Below are 19528 nucleotides of genomic sequence, written 5' to 3'. Positions count from 1 at the left end.
ACCACTGCCCGCCAAGACAGAAGGGACCACAACAGAAGGCACGGCATGGGGGTCCGCAGGGGAGGCATTGACGAGTCGTCCGCATATCACCGTCCTCAGCTGAGGTTTCCCCGTGGAGTCGTTGACGTTGAACCCTCGCGGTTGCAATACTTGGCATGATTACGGCATCCACCGCTGCTTGGCAGCTTGGCATTGGCTCGGCCACTATCACTAGGGCGTAAATGAATGGCTCCACATCCGCCCAAATGATATCGACGCAAACGAGTCCCCGCTTTGGCGTCGCATCATGCCGAGATGTCTCAACTCTCTGCGTGTCTTGTATCATAACTGACCACAAACCTCTCTGGAAGCGAGTTATGCTTCTATGGATGGCACAGAACCCAAAGTCATCCAGCACCCATACAGATGTTGGTTCGTACTCGGACATCATGCAAGTTCAGAGACCGATTGGTTACCTCTTCCAAATCACTCATCGATTACGTGGACTCTGGACTCTCAACTTCCATCGAAAAGCTTGACCTAGCACTCTCTCCCTCCTCCTCCTCCTCCTCCTCCTCCTCTTTGGCGTCGAATAACCTGACGATTCCTTGCATTGCGTCTACACTACAAATACGAGCAGTAGTGTAATAAGGACTTGAAACGCCGAGCATGTCGAAACAAGTCGGTCGGTTGGGATCTTAAGTGACAGTGATCACTTATATACATGTGGAAGGCAAGTATTGGTTTCAGCTGTTGATATGGCGCTTTTTCATGGACAGACATAGGTATCTGCTGGCCAAGATGACAAGCCAAACCATCGTTTGAAGAAGATCCAAGAGTGCAGACCAGATCGAAGTCACTTCTCAGCCCATGCACGGCACTTTGAAGGCAACTCACAAAGCGCATTGAAATCAAGATCCCGAAAGGTCATCGAACGAGCCACACCGAACCGCCTTCTAAAAGTTTGGCCAGCTGAATGTGGGACTTGACTCTGGGTATCGTGAAAGACTTACAAGGCCTTCAAATGCATGGCAGATACCTACAGACCATCACCGACGTTAACTCCCACGTACCTAATTAGAGGTAACCATGCGGATGAGGGCTCCAGTCCATCTCAAGCGATCTTGCATTGACGAGATCATCAACACCAGTGGAAGCCCGCACGTCATCCTCCCGTACAGTGCCGCCCATTGATCTCCAAGAGTGCCTAAAGTCCGTTCTGGGGAGCACGAGGTTATGTCGTTTGGGAAAAGGTTCTGCAGCTGCATAAGATAGTTAGCAACTTTGGCGTTTGGGCTGAGGTAAAGTAGAGATGGGAATCTGAGTCCCCCCTACGCCTTCGTGTCATCGAAAACTTATGCTGACGCTGGCTTGAGGAATCACTCAGGATCTCACTTACCGATCTTGACCATCAGCTATGCCAGGTGAACGGTTCCCCCTCTGATAGCCTGCTTCGTTCCAAATCATACGCTTGTTTCCCAAGACCGATGGATCGCTGATCGAACGAAACCATCGCGATGAACTTCTCAGCACGCAAAGAGACACCATATCGCCCCCCTTCGCCTTCCAGTCGGATCCCTCTTCCAGACGATGCCTATGCTCTCCAGATCTTCACTGCTCGAAAATCATCCTCCCCATCCCCTACATCCTCCTCTTCCCCCCAAAGTCCTCAATAGTCATATCCTCCGCAAGGTCCTCAGCGAGGTCCAGCTCCTCCCCTCTTCCTCACCTCCACATCACCTCCATGTTCTCCTCCGCGATAGGCACCACCTCTACCCCTTTCAACCGCGCTCACCTCGCTCTCACCGGGTAGTCTCTCTGGGTTTCGAAGCGCGTCAAAGATGACAATGCGGATAAACAACACGGCGTAGACGAGCTCGTACAACGTTTCCAGGCACGCAATCATGTTGATGGCTTTGACGAGTCTTTTTTTTCTCGAGGTCTTGACTGATGCTCTGTGATGTTGCGTTGCGCGGTGCCGAAATGCTTTTCGTCGGAGACGGGATACGTTTGTTGAAAACCTTGAGAGCTAGAGAGAGAGGGAGTATATGTTTGAGGGCGAGTGGAAGGCGTACTTTTACCAGGTATAAGATAGTCGAAGAGTCGTGGGGTGTTGGCTGGAAGTTGAGTTCACTTGGTTGTATTTGAAGTGGGAGGGGTTGCTCTACAGAAAGGAGTCCGAGGTAAAAATGGTGGGGGGGTTGAGGAAGAGGAGGATAATATTACGGTTTTTTGGTATGAGCAAAGTGCAGTATTACACTTGCTTCATGAAGTGAGTTCGAGGTGAGTTTGTCTTGTATTTGACGTAACCCTGGATAATTACCTCTATCATTCTTTTTCCTTCGCAAGTTTACTTGCTCCGACTTTATACCTTGTGAATATTCAGGTTCTCAACTTCATAGTCCTACAGGTACTCTATTCAGCCGTGGAGGCACCCCTTCAAGTTTCTCGATACAATACAGATTATACCAAACGATGCCATACATCCATCAGCAGGTATCGCTGACTGCCTGCCATCACGTGGGTCATTGCCCTAGTCATTTTGTGCCAAACACTTCCGCCTTTCTCACCTGGTAGCTAGGTCTCGGAGGTTGACCAGTTTCTGTTACTGACCACATCCTCAATTCATCGCCATCTTCATTTTCAGCCTCACGGCTTCAACTAAACATCGACCGATAACATACCCCATCAAGCCCGTGCACAACTCCGAACTTCTCATACCTCAGGCATTTGTAACTCCCTTCCCGGCCAGGGTGTTTCCACGAACATCATAAATTGCCCCTGTGCTTCGACTCGAAGATCAAGGGAACCCGGAACAAAGATTTCGAAAACTCACTCAAAGCACGTGGCAAAGGTCAACGGGCGCCATGCCAAGACGGGACTTGCGGTTTACACAACGGCGATCGACAGGACCGGAAGAATGCATGCTTACGAGTGTGCACTAGTAACTGTCCTTTGTCGGGTTATGGGCTTTATCGATGTTGTGGAATTGGTACAGGGGTTGGACTCTCCAGTCTTGACCGGACTTGAGGAGATCACTAGTAAGAACTAAGTCGGATGTGGGACACGATACATTTCTTTAGTGCGAGAAGTTTCGATGTTCCATGCCGAGTTCATGTACCTATTCCTGGTAAAGCGAAATATCGAAAACGATATGTGTGGAAGATATTTCCACATCCTGGTGTTAATCTCCCGTCAGCTTGCCCGTCAACATTCTTGGCGTACTTTATTGGGTTTTCCACCCTGTCAATCCACGTTTGTCTCTGATATTCAAGAAAGCCACCGAGTAAGCCGTAGCTGGGTGGAAACCTTGCACTTCACTCGGAGGCTTACACCGCAAATCATGATCGGAGATTCTTGCCAGCGTGTCAATTTTGCCCTGTTCCCAATTGCCCATACACCGTCCACCATCGTGATCATGGCATTGACCAATACCAATGCCTCCCGTCGAGTCCAGTCTCTCTTCTTCAAAGATACAAAAACCTGAACCATCCCGCTCACATAAAGAGCGAGATTCCACCGCCTCCTGTGTTGGTCACCTCACCAGTCACCACACTTCGACTCGTCAAAGCCATCCATCGCTCAGTCTCGTGCCCCATTTCTTTCTTTCTTTCTTTCCTTCCTTCCTTTGGCCCCCCTCAAGCCAACCAAATTCCTTTGAACTTCAAGTCTTGCTGCCCAATACATACCCTTTTTGGCACTAGCGTGCTAGCGCCAGTTGGCTTTGCAGTTGCACTGACTTCCACTGATTTTGCACTGGCTTTTCGGCACTGGCACATCGATTGAAACCACAACGTACTGGGGGTGGTGTCATGCCATGTGGTTTGCATATACGCTGCGCTAAGTATTTGACCTAGCAAAACGAAGGGAACGTGTATTAGCGTTGTCGGTGCACCGTGGTGTATGTCGGTGTCGATCAGCATTGAACAAGGGAACTTGCAACAGTGAAAAAGCTTGGAGTGCGGGAGGGACGTGAAAGAATCCTTCTCTTCTTCTTTTTATTCATTCTACCATCGAGGTCTGAATTGTACTTTCCATATCCTGCAAACCTCATCCGTTATTTGCGTGTTGATACCTACCTGCTACTGTCGTTTTCAAGGTGTGAAATAACGAGAGGTTCCTGCCTACACGTGAGTGCTTTCCAGATTAGGGTAGTTGCGTTGGCGGCTGCGATGGCGTCGCTCTGGATGATGGACTCGAGCTAACTGATGAACCAGATACGAACCTCAAGCAACGAATGCATTCATACCTACATTAACTGATTTTTCACTACTCGATTCCAACCTTCAACACGCACCGCGAGCCTCTCAAACCTCACAGCCCGCTCATTACACTACCTGCCTCTACCAACACCTCCGCCTAAAATCAACAAACCTCAGCCATTAGCAGCCAGCCGCCATCAGCAAGTCCTTCAACAGCGACACCCGATATCAAGCATCCTCACCTACCTAAGGTACCTCTCACCTAGAGGTAAACACCTACCTCCTATCTACCTAGGTACCTACCCAGCCGGATCCCCAATCCTCACTCGTAACTCACCGATTCTTCAAAATCCACCGAGCAACCTCTCCACCAAACGACATCTGGGATCCACACACAATGAGAGTCCAGATCCCTACACCCGGCTACACCGCCTACATGAAACTCCCGGCCGTTCCAGCCAACATCCAAGCCGCCCTAGCCGGGGACGAGAACCAGCGGCTGAATCTCATCTGGATCGGACTGGTAGCGGTAGAGATCCTGATGGTTGTCAGCGTCGTGTTGCATGCCGTTATCAGGACAGTATATCCAAAGAAGAAACAGAGGTTGGGTTCGTGGTAGAGCACTGGGAAGGAATGGAATGGAAGCAGACAGGACGAGCGGGCCAACTTTGATTTGACGACATAAACTGGTGCCCGGGGCCTAGAGGATCTTCGTCCGGCCGTCGAGGGCAGTGTATGTTGGCCGATGGAGATATTTCATGATTGATGAGTTATAACGGACAGCTTGCATGGAGAATTGGTATGCATTGAAATACAAAAAAGTATGGCAGACGTTGGTTGAAGTTGATGGAAAAGGGAAGGAGTATCATGGTGTTTGCATTTAAAGGTGGGCGACAGAACTAGCACATCGCGATATAATACCACAACTTTCAATGAGCTAAATTCTCTCCTCCGTGAGCCATACCAAGAGGCAAACCTCACATTCAGTGCTCCCTGTATTGTATTTAAGCCAAGCCTAGCATCCATTGCTTAGGTTCTCATTGCCAATCATTCTGGCCCATCCAGTTGGACACAAAGACCGGTACCCAAGACTTAAATATTCGCTCCAACCGTATAGCACATTAGAAAAGCTGGAATGATTGTGATCAAGTTGTTGATGTCATTCAGAAATGTAGTGGGCTCGATTCTGAGGGCTGCAATAGCACGGTCGTTGAAGGCGGCATCCACCAGACAGTACAGGGGCTTGGGATCGGAGACATTGAAGATCCCAGTTGATGAACGTATCGGCTGTGAAGCCGTAGGGAAGCAGAGGCAGGGAGATGACGGGAGCGCTTTTAGAGGCATTGGTCTGGTCAGTTTCAAAGATACTAGTGAAAGCGAGGATGAATAACAGGGTGTAACATGGCAAGCAATGAGGTGGGAAAGGGAGAACATACAGGCTGAAGATACGGCCTATGGCGCCCTCATTCTCTGAGCGAGAATGCTCCAAGCGACGAAAATATTTAGGACAGCCGCGCGCTCTGCTATCTCGACGTGACCATTGACAACAACCGTGGTACCGGTAAGCCGGTCACCAGTCTGAACACCATAGTTGATGCCTACCTGGAAAGCCTGAGACCAAGCAGCGTCGTGAGCAGCTCTGTTCCTGAAGTGACCAGTCCTTACTTTCCTGAGGAAAGTTGCCTACATGGGAGAGCTAGGGTTTCCAAACGTGTCATTTGACTTCCCCAGGGCAATGGCCGTACCACGCTGGATTCCGTCAAGGACACCAGCGAAGCCGTATGAAGGTGCAATATTGGGATTGGGAAGATTTTTGTCGATGAAGTATTGCATTAGTCCTGCAATAGCCTTGAACTGGGTCTGGCTTTTGTTTTGGCCGCCGAGGAGTTTGACCTGGATGGTGACAAGGTAGATGAGCCAGTCAGACAAAGAGACATTCTAAAGGAAGTTGAAGTTGCAAGCCAGAGTGTCCTTGCAGGATGGCCACCCTAAGGTTGATGTTTTAGTGCCGGATACAGCATCGGTGGGGGCGGTATCCATTGTGATGGTGGCAAGCTTGGACATGACTATATCGACAAGGTTATGTTGACCGCTCACCGCTGGCATCTGTTGACCGTCCATCCCGGACAAACCCTCCAGCACAGCCAGTGCCATGTGGTCCTGGAAAGTTGAGTCGTTGATGTGCATGGTGGCGGCAAGAGCACCAGCGATGGACGCCACTAGGGCGTGGGCAAAGGAACGCATGGCTGCCAAAATCGAGCTGAGAGTGAGGCAAGTTGCGGGAAGTGAGACGCCAAACCGTGGACCATGGATGGCAGTGACCAGCCGACATTCTTCACATGGATGTATCGCACTTATAATCTTCCATGGTCAGCCATCCTGCTATGGACTTTCCATCCTGAGGTTACCGCCGGAGCTTCTGGATAACATTCCTCCTGTAGGCTGAATAAGTAATGTGTCGAGAAATGACCGTTTGGACAACCCACGCCAAATCGGCATTCTGTTTCTTTCCGTTGTCCTTTTCAGGATACATTGCCGAGCTCGAAATGCGAGACGCCGCTGGCATCTACTTCTGTAAAGGGCCATCCTCCAGATGTTACGTCGATCATGTGCCAGTGCTGTAAAGCTCCATAGCTGAGTTCTTGGGAGGCTTGAATGGCAGCCTTGAGAATTATTGCCAATCGGAATGTGACAATGGGACGGCCCGGGACACTGCCGATCCGGAAGACCCTGATGGCCAAAGAAAGGGCATCGATGTGTGCCCTCAGTTGTCACTAACTCCCGAAGAAAGATTTAGATCACTCCTCCACAGTGTTCGTGATTTGAGATTGGCACAAAGTAGTACTGAGACCACTTTTTGCCAAAGTTGGTGTGGGCCAAAGCCTACCTAGTATTGAGACTTCGAGGCTTGAAGATCATAACCCTGATGATTTCTGGCTCATCGCGGAGTCTTTTTGTGGTGTAACGCAGTTCATTAGAGATGGTCGTCGTTGGAGCACTCTTTTGGAGGAATGTTTTGGTCGTGGAAAGGTAAGAGTGTGTCGGTTCTGCTTCTCTGGCGAGGGTTGAATCCCTATCACACCTATGATTCGCGTTGAAAGTCATCTGCATGAAATGTTGTGAAGGGGTACCTTGCGTCCTGGAAGGCCATTAGGTACGTGAACTGTGGTAACGCGAGGGTGTTCAATGCGCTGGGTAGTGTAATGTCCCTGGGAATGTGCAAGGCTTGATGGCACGTCGCAACCCCCGAAGATATCCGCATTCTTTCGTGTTGAGACGAGCCACAAGAATGTAGGAGAAATTCCAGAACAGGAACTCGCGTTCCGGCTTGGTCAGTGTCGTAGATGGCCGATTCAACCATGAGGTTTGTTGTTCTTTTGATTGCTAGAGGTAGGTTTGGTTTCGAGACTTTCGCGGAATAACGCCGAGATAAGCAGGACAAAGGAAGGAGGAACTATGAAACTTCAGTGTTAGAAGCGTCTGATCACAAAAGAGGGTAAGCTTAGCTTGTGTAACTGGTGAGACTTTGTGTAGTGTTCGCGAGTCCTGCTGCGTACCCAATTGCGTCAGGCTGCGTGCCCTCGATGTGACCGCCGGTCTCATTGGAAGGTCGGCCTAGTTTGTGCGGATTGTCGAGACAGCATTTGATGAGGCTTTCTGAAGGCATAGTGGATTGTCATCGACGCCATCTTCGTTGCCGTTGCCGTTGCCGTTGCGGTGGTCATCGCTGTTTTTGGAACTCCGAGACTCGCGGCGTTGTCTAGTAGTTAGGTAAGCTTCGAGGACAAGACTAATACATACCAAAATGGAACTCCCAAGTGATTGCCAGCTCTAGGTCGCTTTCGGTCAGGACATCCTCGGGAGGGGGTTCGCTCGATTGGTGAGATGTCGACGACGGGAAGTGCGCGGGAGGACGAAAGTGGGGAAGTTGTGACACGGCAGCGTCATGCACGGAACCGGGCGGCAGGCGTCCCGTCTTTCTCCTCACTCGCTGCATGCCGTGTGGAAGCTCAAAGGACGGCCGGGCAGGTCTTAACTACCTCAGCGAAAGTAGCGATGAAGGCGGGGGAGTGATGCACTAACATCACAGCGGCAGGAAAGACACTTGCTGCTGCGGCCCTAACTGCATCGAGTTGACGTCGGTCCGCACAATGACAACTGCCAACTTCAATAGGACAGGGGCCCAAACCTGTCACTTTGTCACTAAGGCTATTTATTACTAGGCAGGAGCTTTTTTCCGGAATCATCTCCATTGATGAATTCGAGATGAGAGACGGATGATTGGGAAAGTTGGAGTGCCGGACTGCATTCAAGTTGTAAGTCCGAATTTATCAGTTGCAGTTCAGTCATGACTTCTTGAGGTAAACAATGGGTGTACCTTTCTCCAACTGTTCATCCCTCACAATTTCCACCATTTTGCACGAATTGAACAGCACCTTGACGGCTGCTGAGTGCTGCTCTGGACTCAAAATGAAAAAGTCGCATCCATCGATATCGAACGAACGGTTTCAATCGAAGCGGATGGCCCGGGGTGCCATGAGGAGGAATGGGGCCACGACGCCCCTGGCTGACCTGTCAGGTGGAGAGATCACAACCCCCCGCCCCTGGAAGGAGCCCCGCTCGGGACGATAGACGAAGACAAAACACGCCTGTTATGGATCGGATGGGGTGATGAAGCAATGAGAATCGCACGTAGGTCAACCATCCTAGGTTTTGTCGAGTTTGAATGACGGTGAGGGCCAGTCGGTAGTTTCAATCTGCTCAATGAACTCCCTTGATCATCATGGGTGTCGGCCATCCTTTATGTGCTCGAGATCAGGTCGTCTGCCATCTGGTTTATTGACCTCATCGGCCCCGGCACTCGACATCATAAGGTTAGACGCTAATCCCCCCGGAATAGCACCGGGGTGGTTTGGGTAGTGGTACCACGGCAGTGAGCGAGGTGGGCCGACCTTGTTCGTTTTCGTCCAAGTGTCGAGCCGCCACACGACTTCCCCGGATTGCTAGGCGATACCCTAACCCGCCCTTTGATTGGAGGTTCCATTGGGGGGTTTTGGAGAAGAGCCGTTGGAAGTGTAAGTGGACAGGAAGTGGAAGGACCCCGGTACCTCCGGGTCCTAGCAGGTCAGCCTATGCCATCATGTCATGATAATGTATTCATCACACGATCGTCCAAAAGCGGCCGTCTCCAGACTTCGTACTCGCTCTTGCTCTGCACCACCACCTGCACCACCCACGACCAGGTGATCTTCTACCTACCCCGCTGGGCGAGGCAGGAACGAAATGCAGCGGAGACACCGCGAGCCAATCTCGACTCGCTCAGCTCCTCTTGCTTGAGCGTGCAAAACCCCCTCTCCCTCATGACGCAGACCGACCTACGGACCGATCGGTACATCCAGTCCTATCACTTATACGATCTCCACAAGTGTAACCACCACTCATATCCCACCCGTGACGGCTACCCTGAAATGTACTCGCAGCTTGCTTGCCTGTCCTCTGCCCTTTTGTAACCACTGAAACCAGCTCGCCTTCCGCAACTGCCTGGAAGAGGGAAGGACAGTCCTTGGATCATCTCCCGCATCATTGGAACTTCCCCTCCCGTTGTCGTGCTCCGTCGTGTTCCCGCCCCCCTTTATCTACCTTGTAGCTCCCGTCTCGATTCAGATACTTTTCATTCTCCTCTTCTCTTCTCCTTGTCCAACAGACATCACTCTCCAATCTGTATCCATCTTTGCGAGATCCAATCCTACACTGTTAATCATCCATCCATCCTCATCATCAATCAGCTGTTATATCGTTATACAGCTGTCACACTGCCTGAATACCACTAGTCATCTGTAGCCAGATCCAACCAAACCATCACCACCATGTCGGGCGAACCACTCACCAAGGTCGACTCCGCCGTCCAAGGTCTCGAAGCCACATCACCTCCAAAGGAGAGCCACATCCACAAGCACCGGCGAGCAAGCTCGAGTGCCAATGGGGTCATGAACATCAACGACCTGGAGGCTCAGGGCACTGACCTCCAGATTGCCAAGGAGACGCAGATGTTGGGGTGGTAAGTCCTGCCAAGCACTCGGTCCCAGAGGCTATGCCGTGACCTGACACCTCGATACACTCGAGATACATGGCTCACACTTGTTTGTTCAATGACAGGAAGGTCAACACCTCGCCTACGTCGATAGACGACAAGGACTACCTTAAGGTGATGCTCACAACACCGCCAGTCAAGAAGATTGACCTCTATTTCAAGACGGGGTTGCACGTAACGGCACGAAATCTCAAGGGGGTAACCATCAGGGACGCCATGGATGCCATCCACAAGTCGTTCAAGAAGAGGGTAAGACTTTCTTGACTACCACCACCTGTTGATCCATGTGTTAGCAAGGGAGATTCCTTTGACTGACTCTTTGATGTGCTTCATAGCCGGATGATGAGCTACCCGAACCATACCTCAAGGGCTTTGAGTGGGACAAGGAGGAGTCATGGACATCGCTCTTGGTACACTTGTCGACGAACGCTGGCCCCAAACCCGCGGGCGGCTCCTCCAAGAAGAAGAAGAAGGCTGCCGCCGCCGAGGAAGAGGCTGCCTAAGCCCTTCACAGTCTGGTCCAGACCAACATGGTCTGCACTGGCTATCCCTGTCTCGGGGTTCATCGGTGATGATGACAACGACAGGATCTTAATCTGTATCATATAATTATCCCTAATGGCAGACTGGGGTTGATCCTCCATGTCGTCAGCGTCTATTTCTTTCGGTGCCCTTCTGGCGTAAGGAAACAGCTGGCTGGGTCAACAAGAGCAGCGGACACAGGACAACAAGTAGTGTCGGACATGCTTTTGACAATGCACATTACTTTCAGCCATGTTAGATCGACTGCTTTTGTGTCATAGTGATCAGTAACTTGAATGCCATTGTGCCTTGCATTACTGTCCATTACTTTCAAGTCTTCCACCTATGACGTTAACGTACACTATCCCCAAGATCTCGCGCCAATGATACCTGAATCTCATGTTTGAGACGTGCCCCCTGACCAACATTCAGATCTTTTTTGCGGGGTGATCAAAACGGATGAAATATGGTGACTGATGGATGGGTCATCCGTTCCACAAAAGTGGTTTGTACCGAGGGATCGGGTGGTAGAAGAACAGAGACGATGTTCGAAAAATGGGTGTACCGTATGGGCTCCGAAAACCTGAATTTAGAATACATGGTTGCCGAAGGTCTCCGGCGACCAGGTACATGGTTTCCGACTGCCGCAATACTTACTCAACTGACAGAGTGCGTTTCTGCACCTTTGGATTCTGGCTTTCCTGATTTTCTACAGGATGAGCTTGTTGTTCCCTTCAATTAAGCCTCATGTTGTCTCCCATGGAGCGTTCGACGGTCCGGGGGTTACTTAACCCGCCCTTCCAGGCCCTCGAAATTCGAATTGCTGAGGTAGATGAAACGTCCATGTTCTCGTTTTATTATTCCTAGATATGAGTTGAGTGAGTGTGTCGTAGGCTCGGCCGCAAACTTTTTCCTTCACATCTGTCGTCAAAAAAAAAAAAAAAAAAAAAAAAGGAAAAGAGTTCCAACATGGAACAAACCGAGGAAAGACAGAGCTAGCCAAAATCGATTCTGGGGAAGCGGGGTCGATGCAGAGTTTAGTGCAAGATATGGTGGAGCTCGGGAAACCAGTGGGGACGTGAATTATGTGGAGAAAGGTCTTTCCCCCCGGGTTTACGATCCCCACTCGGCCGGCGCAATTAGTGACCGCATATCTTCGGCTACTGGCGGTCTTGCATCGCGGTCTTGGACGGGCGGAATTTAAGAAACTTAGAGAACGATTGCATCGAGGCACAAGCACGACACCAAAGGATGACGAAAAACGAAAGTAGCAATGTGACCTCGGCAACAGACAAAATGGATGGGTTATTTGGGCTTTCGTTTGCTTTACGGAGAGAGATAACTTGTCTCTCGAGCCCTCCGTCTTTTGCTCTGCCCTTGACGTGATTTTCCACCTCAACATTCCAGTTTCTCGAACCATCGATACCTACACTAGAGGTACACTCAAGCTGGATTCATAGAAGCAACCGTGAAAATGCCAGTCACCAACTTTGACTTCAAGGAAAAGTACCGCTACCAGAATGGCTTCGATTCCTACTTAGAGTAAGTCTCGTTTTCTCTTCCACTTTCAAGTCTCACCTCTACTTACCCAAACTTCCAGGTCCGAAGCCGTCTCCGGCGCTCTCCCCATCGGCCACAACTCGCCCCAGAAGCCTCCTCTCGGCCTTTACGCCGAGAAGCTTTCCGGAACCGCCTTCACAGCTCCCCGTCACGAGAACAAACAATCATGGCTCTACCGCATCCTGCCATCATGCTCGCACCCGCCCTTCGTCCAGGCCACTCCACGTAATGGTCAGGAGCCCGTACTTGAGCAATCGCCAGCCAGACTGCACTACATTCCCAACCAACTCCGATGGGACCCCTTCGACCATGAATCCGACACCGACTTTGTCTCCGGCCTGCGTCTCGTCGCCGGCGCCGGCGACCCCACCCTCAAGCAAGGTCTGGGCATGTACATCTACGCTGCCGGCAAGTCCATGTCCGCCCAATCAGCCTTCTACTCCGCCGACGGCGACCTTCTCATTGTAGCCCAAGACGGCGTGCTCGACATCCGCACCGAGTTCGGCTGGCTATTGGTCAGGCCCATGGAAATCGCCGTCATCCCGCGCGGCGTGCGCTACCAAGTCCTCCTCCCCTCCGGTCCCGTCCGCGGTTACGCACTCGAGCTTTACCAAGGGCACTTCCAGCTCCCCGAGCTCGGCCCCATCGGCAGCAACGGCCTCGCCAACGTGCGCGACTTCCAAGCTCCCGTTGCCTGCTTCAGCGAAGACCACGGATCGATCGCGCTCGACGGGCCCAACAGCTACACCATCACAGCCAAGTTCAACAACACCCTTTTTGAGACCAAGCAGCCGCACACCCCCTTTGATGTTGTGGCGTGGCACGGTAACTACTACCCCTACAAATACGATCTCGGTAGATTCAACACCATCGGCTCCATCAGCTTTGACCATCCGGATCCATCCATCTTCACCGTCCTCTCCGCCCCTTCAGACCACGCGGGAACCGCCATCGCCGACTTTGTCATCTTTCCTCCTCGCTGGCTTGTCGGGGAAGACACGTTCCGCCCACCTTGGTACCACCGCAACACGATGAGCGAGTTCATGGGACTGATCACTGGAGCATACGATGCCAAGAAGGGAGGAAAGGGGGGTTTCGTTCCGGGAGGCGCGAGTTTGCATAATGTCATGAGCGGACATGGCCCCGATGCGGCGAGTTATGAAGGGGCGAGGAACGCTGAACTGAAACCGCAAAAGGTCGGAGAGGGGAGTTGTGCGTTTATGTTTGAGAGCTGTTTGATGGTGGGTGTGACGGATTGGGGACTCGAGACTTGTCACAAGGTGCAGGAGGATTATAATGAGCATAGTTGGGGTGGGGTTAAGGTGCATTGGAAGGGCATGCCGGAGGGCGAGAAGGGGCAGGGGCATTTGTTGTGAAGAGAGCAGGAAGGGGAAATGGAGGGAGAAGGGGAAACAACTGATTTGAGGGGTACTTTGGCTAGGTGTGAACATGAAAATGGGACATGGGTGCCCGGGCTGTTGTGAAAGAAGGAGTATACCGATAAGCAGAGGACTTGATAGGGGAATGGGAAGACTATACCAAACGCAGTCGTTAAGCGAACAATTGATTATTATGCCATGGCACTCGAAATCTAATATGTTTGGCGTCTTCGGATCCTGCATCGCTGTGGGGTTATCGAGCCGCGGTTGAGCGTTTGGATTTTGCTCACTTGGCGCCATTGGGAGTTGGCGGCGAAAAAGTGCAGGGTAAGTGACGATTTTCGCAATCAAGCTAGAGCTTGGGCACAAGCATTTTTGGAAACCGAAGATTGCTCGGTGGGCCTCAAGCAGCTGCTTCCCATGCCTGTGTGTAAGTGAACAACGGCCAGCAACCGGTATTTTGGAAAACCCTTCCCAAAGGATATCAATTATACATTAGGTATGTAAAATAGCATTTAACTTCGTGGCTTACCATGGTCATATCTCTCAGAACTTCATATCGGTCAACTCATCTCATGTCATTTACCCAGACCCTCCTCCCACCGCCGGCCCCGGTGGCACCGCAACACTCGTATGCAACCTGCCCTGAAACCTCTTCCTCATCCTCTCGAACCCAACCCTGAACGCCTCCGGAAACCACCCTCTCAACTCCTCATTATCTCTCCCCTCCATCATCTCCACCAATGCCGTTGCGCACATCCAGCACAACACCATCCCATGGCCCTGAAAACTACAACTCATCCAAAACCCGTTCTCTCCCGGGACTGCTCCGACCATTGGAAATCCATCGGGAGAATACCCCATGATTCCCGTCCACTCCTTTTTGATTCTTCCATCTGGGTGATCGTCTCCCCAGTTCCCATTTCGATCACCACCACCACCACCACCACCACCAAAGTACCTCGTCAAAGTGTTCTTGAGGTAAGTGCTGATTTCCTCGTTAACAGTCGTATCATCCGTAGTTCCGTACTCCCCCAGCCCTTCTTCCTTAGCCCTCACTAGCCCACCACCAATGACCAAGTCCCCTTCGTTTCGACTTCCCTTTGGTCGTGGAATCATGTACTCGTACCCCTTATCGTAGATGAAGCTGTAGGTGGTCGGTAGACATCCTTTCTCGGATAGGTTGCTACCCGGTCTTTGCGCCGTGACCTGTCCGCGCAGAGGGACTATCACACCTTGGAAGGTAGGCGCAATGGCGGCCGTGTACCCGTTCGTGGCGAGGATGATGTCCTTAGTCCAGATGTTTCCACGAGGGGTTCGTACGGTCCAGGTGCGTTCGTCGCGGTTTTTCATTAGGGAGGTGGCGGGGGTGTTGGTTTGCAGGTTCAGGCCACGGGATAAACAGAGCTTGAGGAGACCAGTGGTGAAGGCGTAGGAGGAAATGCTCCCGGCTGGGTAGGAGACGCCACCGTAGAGGGTTTGTGGCTCGCCGGCTATTGTGCCGGCGTCAAGGGCGCAATGAAATTTGGACTGAACTTCGGCCGGGGAGTGGAAGGTGTACTCTGCTACTGGGTCTCCTTCGGGGAACGCGACCTTCATAGCAGCGACGGCTTCGTGGGCGGCGGTCCATTGGGCTTGGTCGTATATGATGTCAATGGTGTGGCAGGGGTTGGAGTCGCAAGGAATGTTGTGCTCTTTGGCAAAGGCGTGGATGGCTTGGATGTTATCGTACTCCAGGCGGGCAATCTGGACCGCGGCTGGAGTGCCGAGGAGAGAGGCGTGCTCGAGAAAGGAGCGGTAGGAGGCGGCTTTGGTGTGTCCACCGTTGCGACCAGTTGCGCCAGAGCAGGCCTGGCGGGCCTCAAGCATGACAATGTTTCTGGACCCCTTTTCCCCGGGGCGGACATCCTTTAGGAGGTTCCATGCTATCGCGGCGCCCGTGATGCCGCTCCCAATGATAATGATGTCGACATGGCTTGGAAGGTCCTTGGTGGTGCGCTGGTCGGCAATATCGTCCGGAGGATCTTGCCAGTAACTCGGGGTTGGGTTTTCTCGAGGAAGAGTGACTCGGGTCTTGGCGCGTTCGTCCATTGTTTAATGATTTCTTTGGCGGCAAGCAACAGGCATTGGGGGATTGGAGGTTTTGAACTGTAGTCTAGACTTGGGCGGTCTTATGCTGCAAGTCATCAGTTTCGTACTACACTACTCGCTCTTCCAAGCTGAAGGGAAATTCCATCCTGTTCATGTGAGACAGCTGACGTATCTAGCTGAACACCGACCCCTAAAATAGGCCTATCAACCCCACGGAGTTCATCCCGCAGCGCTTGCTATCTCCACCGAACGATGGGGTCTTTGGACCTTCCCGTCAACCCACACTCCACCTGGTCCGCGTCTTTCCCGTCGATCATTGCTGGTACGAACAGGTACACTAGTCATGTCACCATCGAGATCTCTGAGGATTGCCGCCTTCGATGGAAGATCATACAAATAGTGTAGAAGCTGAAATTAGGTACCTAGCTTGCCCTCCCCACACTTGGAGCTTGAAGTTAGCGGTAAGCATATCCCGAATCTCATCGCGCAGAAGCCGGATTCCCTAGAGACAGACTTGAGTTAGCGAAGCGTACTCATTGCAGGGTTGACCGTGTTGAGAACTGAAACGACGAACCTTTGAGCGAGATCAGGAAACGACTGATCCTTTTGATGTCAAAGAAAACGACCTGATGGTTCGGAGTCGGGACGGGGCGACCGGCATGTGATGGGAGCCCAGGCACCAGGGCAGATACGAAGGGACCTGAATAGGTATGAAAAGAGGAAAAGGAGGAATGGAAGGCCAGACCCTCCTCCGACTGGGGGTGGCCTGACGGGCATCGAGCTCCAGCGCTCGTTCGGTGAAAGCCCCACTGAAATTCACAGCTCCAGGGGTGTCCAATCCAGGGCACCCATAGAGCTGCAGTGCCTGCCCTGGTCCCAGTAGCCCACTCACGCTGTCGGGAAGGTGCCTCGGATTCACAGCGGGAATAGACTTTCCCAATCTATAAATCCTCTTTCCAAACACTGACTATTTGTACATCTACTATGGTACGCAATTCCATTTCTCCACGTAGTCCAATTCACTTAACCCACCTTCCTCTTCTGGTCGTCGATCGCTTTGGCCGTTATCTGTCTCACCACATTCAAGTCCATTGGGATTACCTCGTCTCCATACTGACCACTGCAACATCCCATCTGTTCCCAGAACCACCACCATGGCCATCATAACATCATCTTTGTCCAAGCTTTTTCAGATCCAATCCAATTTCTTTAGACTTGCTCCTTAGTGTACACACGTTGCGGCGACCGGAAGTCTCCTTCCAGTCGAAAATCATGAGCGAAGCCGCCGGCTTGCCTTGCGCTTCAACCAGGTCCTTTACTCTGCCTTCCTCTCAGGAAAAAAAAAAAAAAAAAAAAAAAAAAAAAGAGCACTTCAAAACACGTGAAAGAAGGCAAGTGTCCGTCACTTTGAATTTCCTGATGTGCCATTCCATTTTCCCGGGGTTCAAGGCATCATCCTCCGTCCCAATTACCCGGTGTAACCTCTCCGAACTCAAAAGCTACGTCGGGATACGTTCCGATGTCGTAGCTAGCTTCAGTCATGTTCATGATGCTACACTGTACACTACACAGTATCTGCAGTCGCTTAGTTGTCCCTGGCTCCCGACCCCGAGGTGTGGTCAGGAGCGGACTCTAGTAAAAATTGCCCAATCAAGAAGCCATGCAACTACAGGGTAGTCACCAAATTTGGCATTGCGATATTCTGTCCCCTCGCTCGCTTTCCAAACTTATGTAGTATTTTGCATCCCAAAAAACATCGTACCATGCTTGAGCCGACGATGTGCGACTCTCCACGCATCGTTAGGTTGGGGTTCAAGGTTGGCTCTACATGGATGATTCAACATACTTAAGTCAGACGGGTTCCCTCTCGTTCATTGACGCCAATGACCCCTTCCTCCTCATCGTTCAACCACCAAGCTTTCCCCCCACTTGCCGCAATCATGGACTCCAGAAAGGAGGATTCAAGTTCTTCAGCACATCTCTCCTCTGGCTCCGCTCCAGCAGCTTCACAATACATCACGCCAAGCTCAACACCAGAACACGACTTTTGGACAGCTGCTGGACTGGCGAGCTCCAAAGCACAGACCGGACCCTCATTCCCGAAACATCTGTCTGAAACTACTCCCCAAGACTTTGGAAATGGCGATTCTCTATTTGAGTTTGACGACCCGGATGGGATGGATTATTCGAGCTCCATTGCCGACTCGATCCGTGGCCATGTGTATGAGTGTGGCTTGAGATATCATGCTTACCATGCGGGTAAATACGCCTACCCCAACGATGAGACGGAGCAATCTCGTGAGGAAATCAAGCATACCATGTCAGTTATGCTCTGTGACGGTCGATACTTCTTTGCTCCTGTTGAGGAGGCATTGGAAAAGGGTGGACAGGTCCTTGACTTGGGTACTGGTACCGGAATATGGCCTATGCAATGTAAGGAATTGGCGATTTACCCAGGCACTCGAAATTCGCTTGCTAACACCAACCCGACAGTGGCTGAAAGCTATCCGGACGCAGTCATCACGGGAGTTGACCTATCACCCATCCAGCCCAGCTTTGTTCCGGAAAACGTGCGCTTCTACGTCGACGACTTTGAAGACGAGTGGGTGGACCCGGTGAACAAGTACGATTACATCCATCTGCGCTTTGCACTACACACCCTCAAAGACAGAAAATCACTTATGCAACGTGTAATGCGGTAAGTCTCGCTCATTCTCTCCCTTCTTCCATCTCTCGATCTCGTGTAACTGGCGATCATCTAACCAAGTCAACCTTAGACACCTCAAGCCAGGCGGCTACTTTGAAATCCAAGAGATCGATGTCAGTAATCCAAGTTGCGACGATCACACCCTCACACCAGATACTCCATATGCCGTCCGCGACGCCCTCAAGCTCCTTGGAGCCGGCCTCCAAGCCATGGGCGCCGACATAAGCGCCATCCAAAAGACTTCTCAGGAGTTGCGCGAGGCCGGCTTTGAGAATGTTACCGAGATTACGAAGAAGTTGCCCCTCGGGCTCTGGCCGGCGGATAAGAATCTCCGACTTTGCGGTCTGTTTTGGCGGACGTCGATCATGGATGGCATGACGGGACTGTGCAGCAGGCCGTTTCAGGCTGCAGGGTTGACGCCGACGGAGATCGAGTCGTTCCTGGTTGAAGTGAGGAAGGCTGTGATGGATGGGAGTATTCATACGTACTTTCCTTTCATTACTGTGTATGGGAGGAAACCGTTGGGCGGTTAGATGTCGGGATGTCGCTCGGGGTAGTTCGGCACAGATACGCATTGCACGAGATGGGTGATGAAACTGCACAAATGAAAACTATGCTTGGATTCAGGATATACATAGAGCCTTAATGCTGATGGTGCCTACTATTCACATTGTAATGTGTTCACTCCTTTGCCTACGAGCAAGTCACCGACCGCTCCATGTGCAACTTTGCGCATATCATCCCAACTATCATCATCACAGCTGCAGAATATTTCAATCACAGAATCAACAGCCCCACAAGACTCCAAATAAGCCCGCTCTTCATCAACTCTAGACTGATAATCCCAACAATCTCCAAACTAGCTGTCGAGCCTCGCTCCCACCTGCCCAGCGACCTCTTGTCCTCGACCTGGACCGCGGCAACGGCCAAAAAGAAGAATACGAAGAAAACATGAAGAAAACCCAGCAAAAAAATGAGGAATACGCGGTACAGGACT

At 51.5% G+C, this 19528-nt stretch overlaps 6 protein-coding genes across 6 annotated transcripts; 3 read left to right on the top strand and 3 right to left on the bottom strand.

Moving 5' to 3' along the window:
• Positions 1-1056: 1056 nt before the first annotated feature.
• On the bottom strand, positions 1057-1885 carry NEUTE1DRAFT_131906 (uncharacterized protein; the record flags this gene model as incomplete). The annotated part of the gene is made up of 3 exons (XM_009856024.1): positions 1057-1241; positions 1379-1394; positions 1709-1885. The coding sequence occupies 3 exons, from the start codon at positions 1883-1885 to the stop codon at positions 1057-1059; spliced, it is 378 nt and encodes a 125-aa protein (XP_009854326.1).
• Positions 1886-5038: 3153 nt separating this feature from the next.
• On the bottom strand, positions 5039-8939 carry NEUTE1DRAFT_96063 (uncharacterized protein; the record flags this gene model as incomplete). Its single annotated transcript, XM_009856023.1, has 5 exons — positions 5039-5512; positions 5618-6955; positions 7069-7635; positions 7739-8484; positions 8560-8939. One exon carries the CDS (start codon positions 6423-6425, stop codon positions 6120-6122), a length of 306 nt encoding a protein of 101 aa, XP_009854325.1.
• A 796-nt stretch (positions 8940-9735) lies between these two features.
• NEUTE1DRAFT_118148 (uncharacterized protein) lies at positions 9736-11085 on the top strand (the record flags this gene model as incomplete). Its single annotated transcript, XM_009856022.1, has 3 exons — positions 9736-10239; positions 10338-10521; positions 10608-11085. The coding sequence occupies 3 exons, from the start codon at positions 10049-10051 to the stop codon at positions 10773-10775; spliced, it is 543 nt and encodes a 180-aa protein (XP_009854324.1).
• A 1183-nt stretch (positions 11086-12268) lies between these two features.
• NEUTE1DRAFT_131902 (homogentisate 1,2-dioxygenase) lies at positions 12269-13875 on the top strand (the record flags this gene model as incomplete). The annotated part of the gene is made up of 2 exons (XM_009856021.1): positions 12269-12336; positions 12395-13875. The coding sequence occupies 2 exons, from the start codon at positions 12269-12271 to the stop codon at positions 13728-13730; spliced, it is 1404 nt and encodes a 467-aa protein (XP_009854323.1).
• A 322-nt stretch (positions 13876-14197) lies between these two features.
• On the bottom strand, positions 14198-15827 carry NEUTE1DRAFT_68924 (uncharacterized protein; the record flags this gene model as incomplete). Its single annotated transcript, XM_009856020.1, has 1 exon — positions 14198-15827. One exon carries the CDS (start codon positions 15822-15824, stop codon positions 14316-14318), a length of 1509 nt encoding a protein of 502 aa, XP_009854322.1.
• A 1937-nt stretch (positions 15828-17764) lies between these two features.
• On the top strand, positions 17765-19192 carry NEUTE1DRAFT_148702 (uncharacterized protein; the record flags this gene model as incomplete). Its single annotated transcript, XM_009856019.1, has 3 exons — positions 17765-18257; positions 18318-18522; positions 18602-19192. 3 exons carry the CDS (start codon positions 17765-17767, stop codon positions 19062-19064), a joined length of 1161 nt encoding a protein of 386 aa, XP_009854321.1.
• Between the last annotated feature and the right edge of the window lie 336 nt (positions 19193-19528).

This window comes from Neurospora tetrasperma, assembly GCF_000213175.1.
Source record: "Neurospora tetrasperma FGSC 2508 unplaced genomic scaffold NEUTE1scaffold_6, whole genome shotgun sequence".
Taxonomy (NCBI): Eukaryota; Fungi; Ascomycota; class Sordariomycetes; order Sordariales; family Sordariaceae; genus Neurospora; species Neurospora tetrasperma.
Note: the sequence above shows the minus strand (reverse complement) of the source record. Positions and strands in the feature narration are given on the sequence as shown.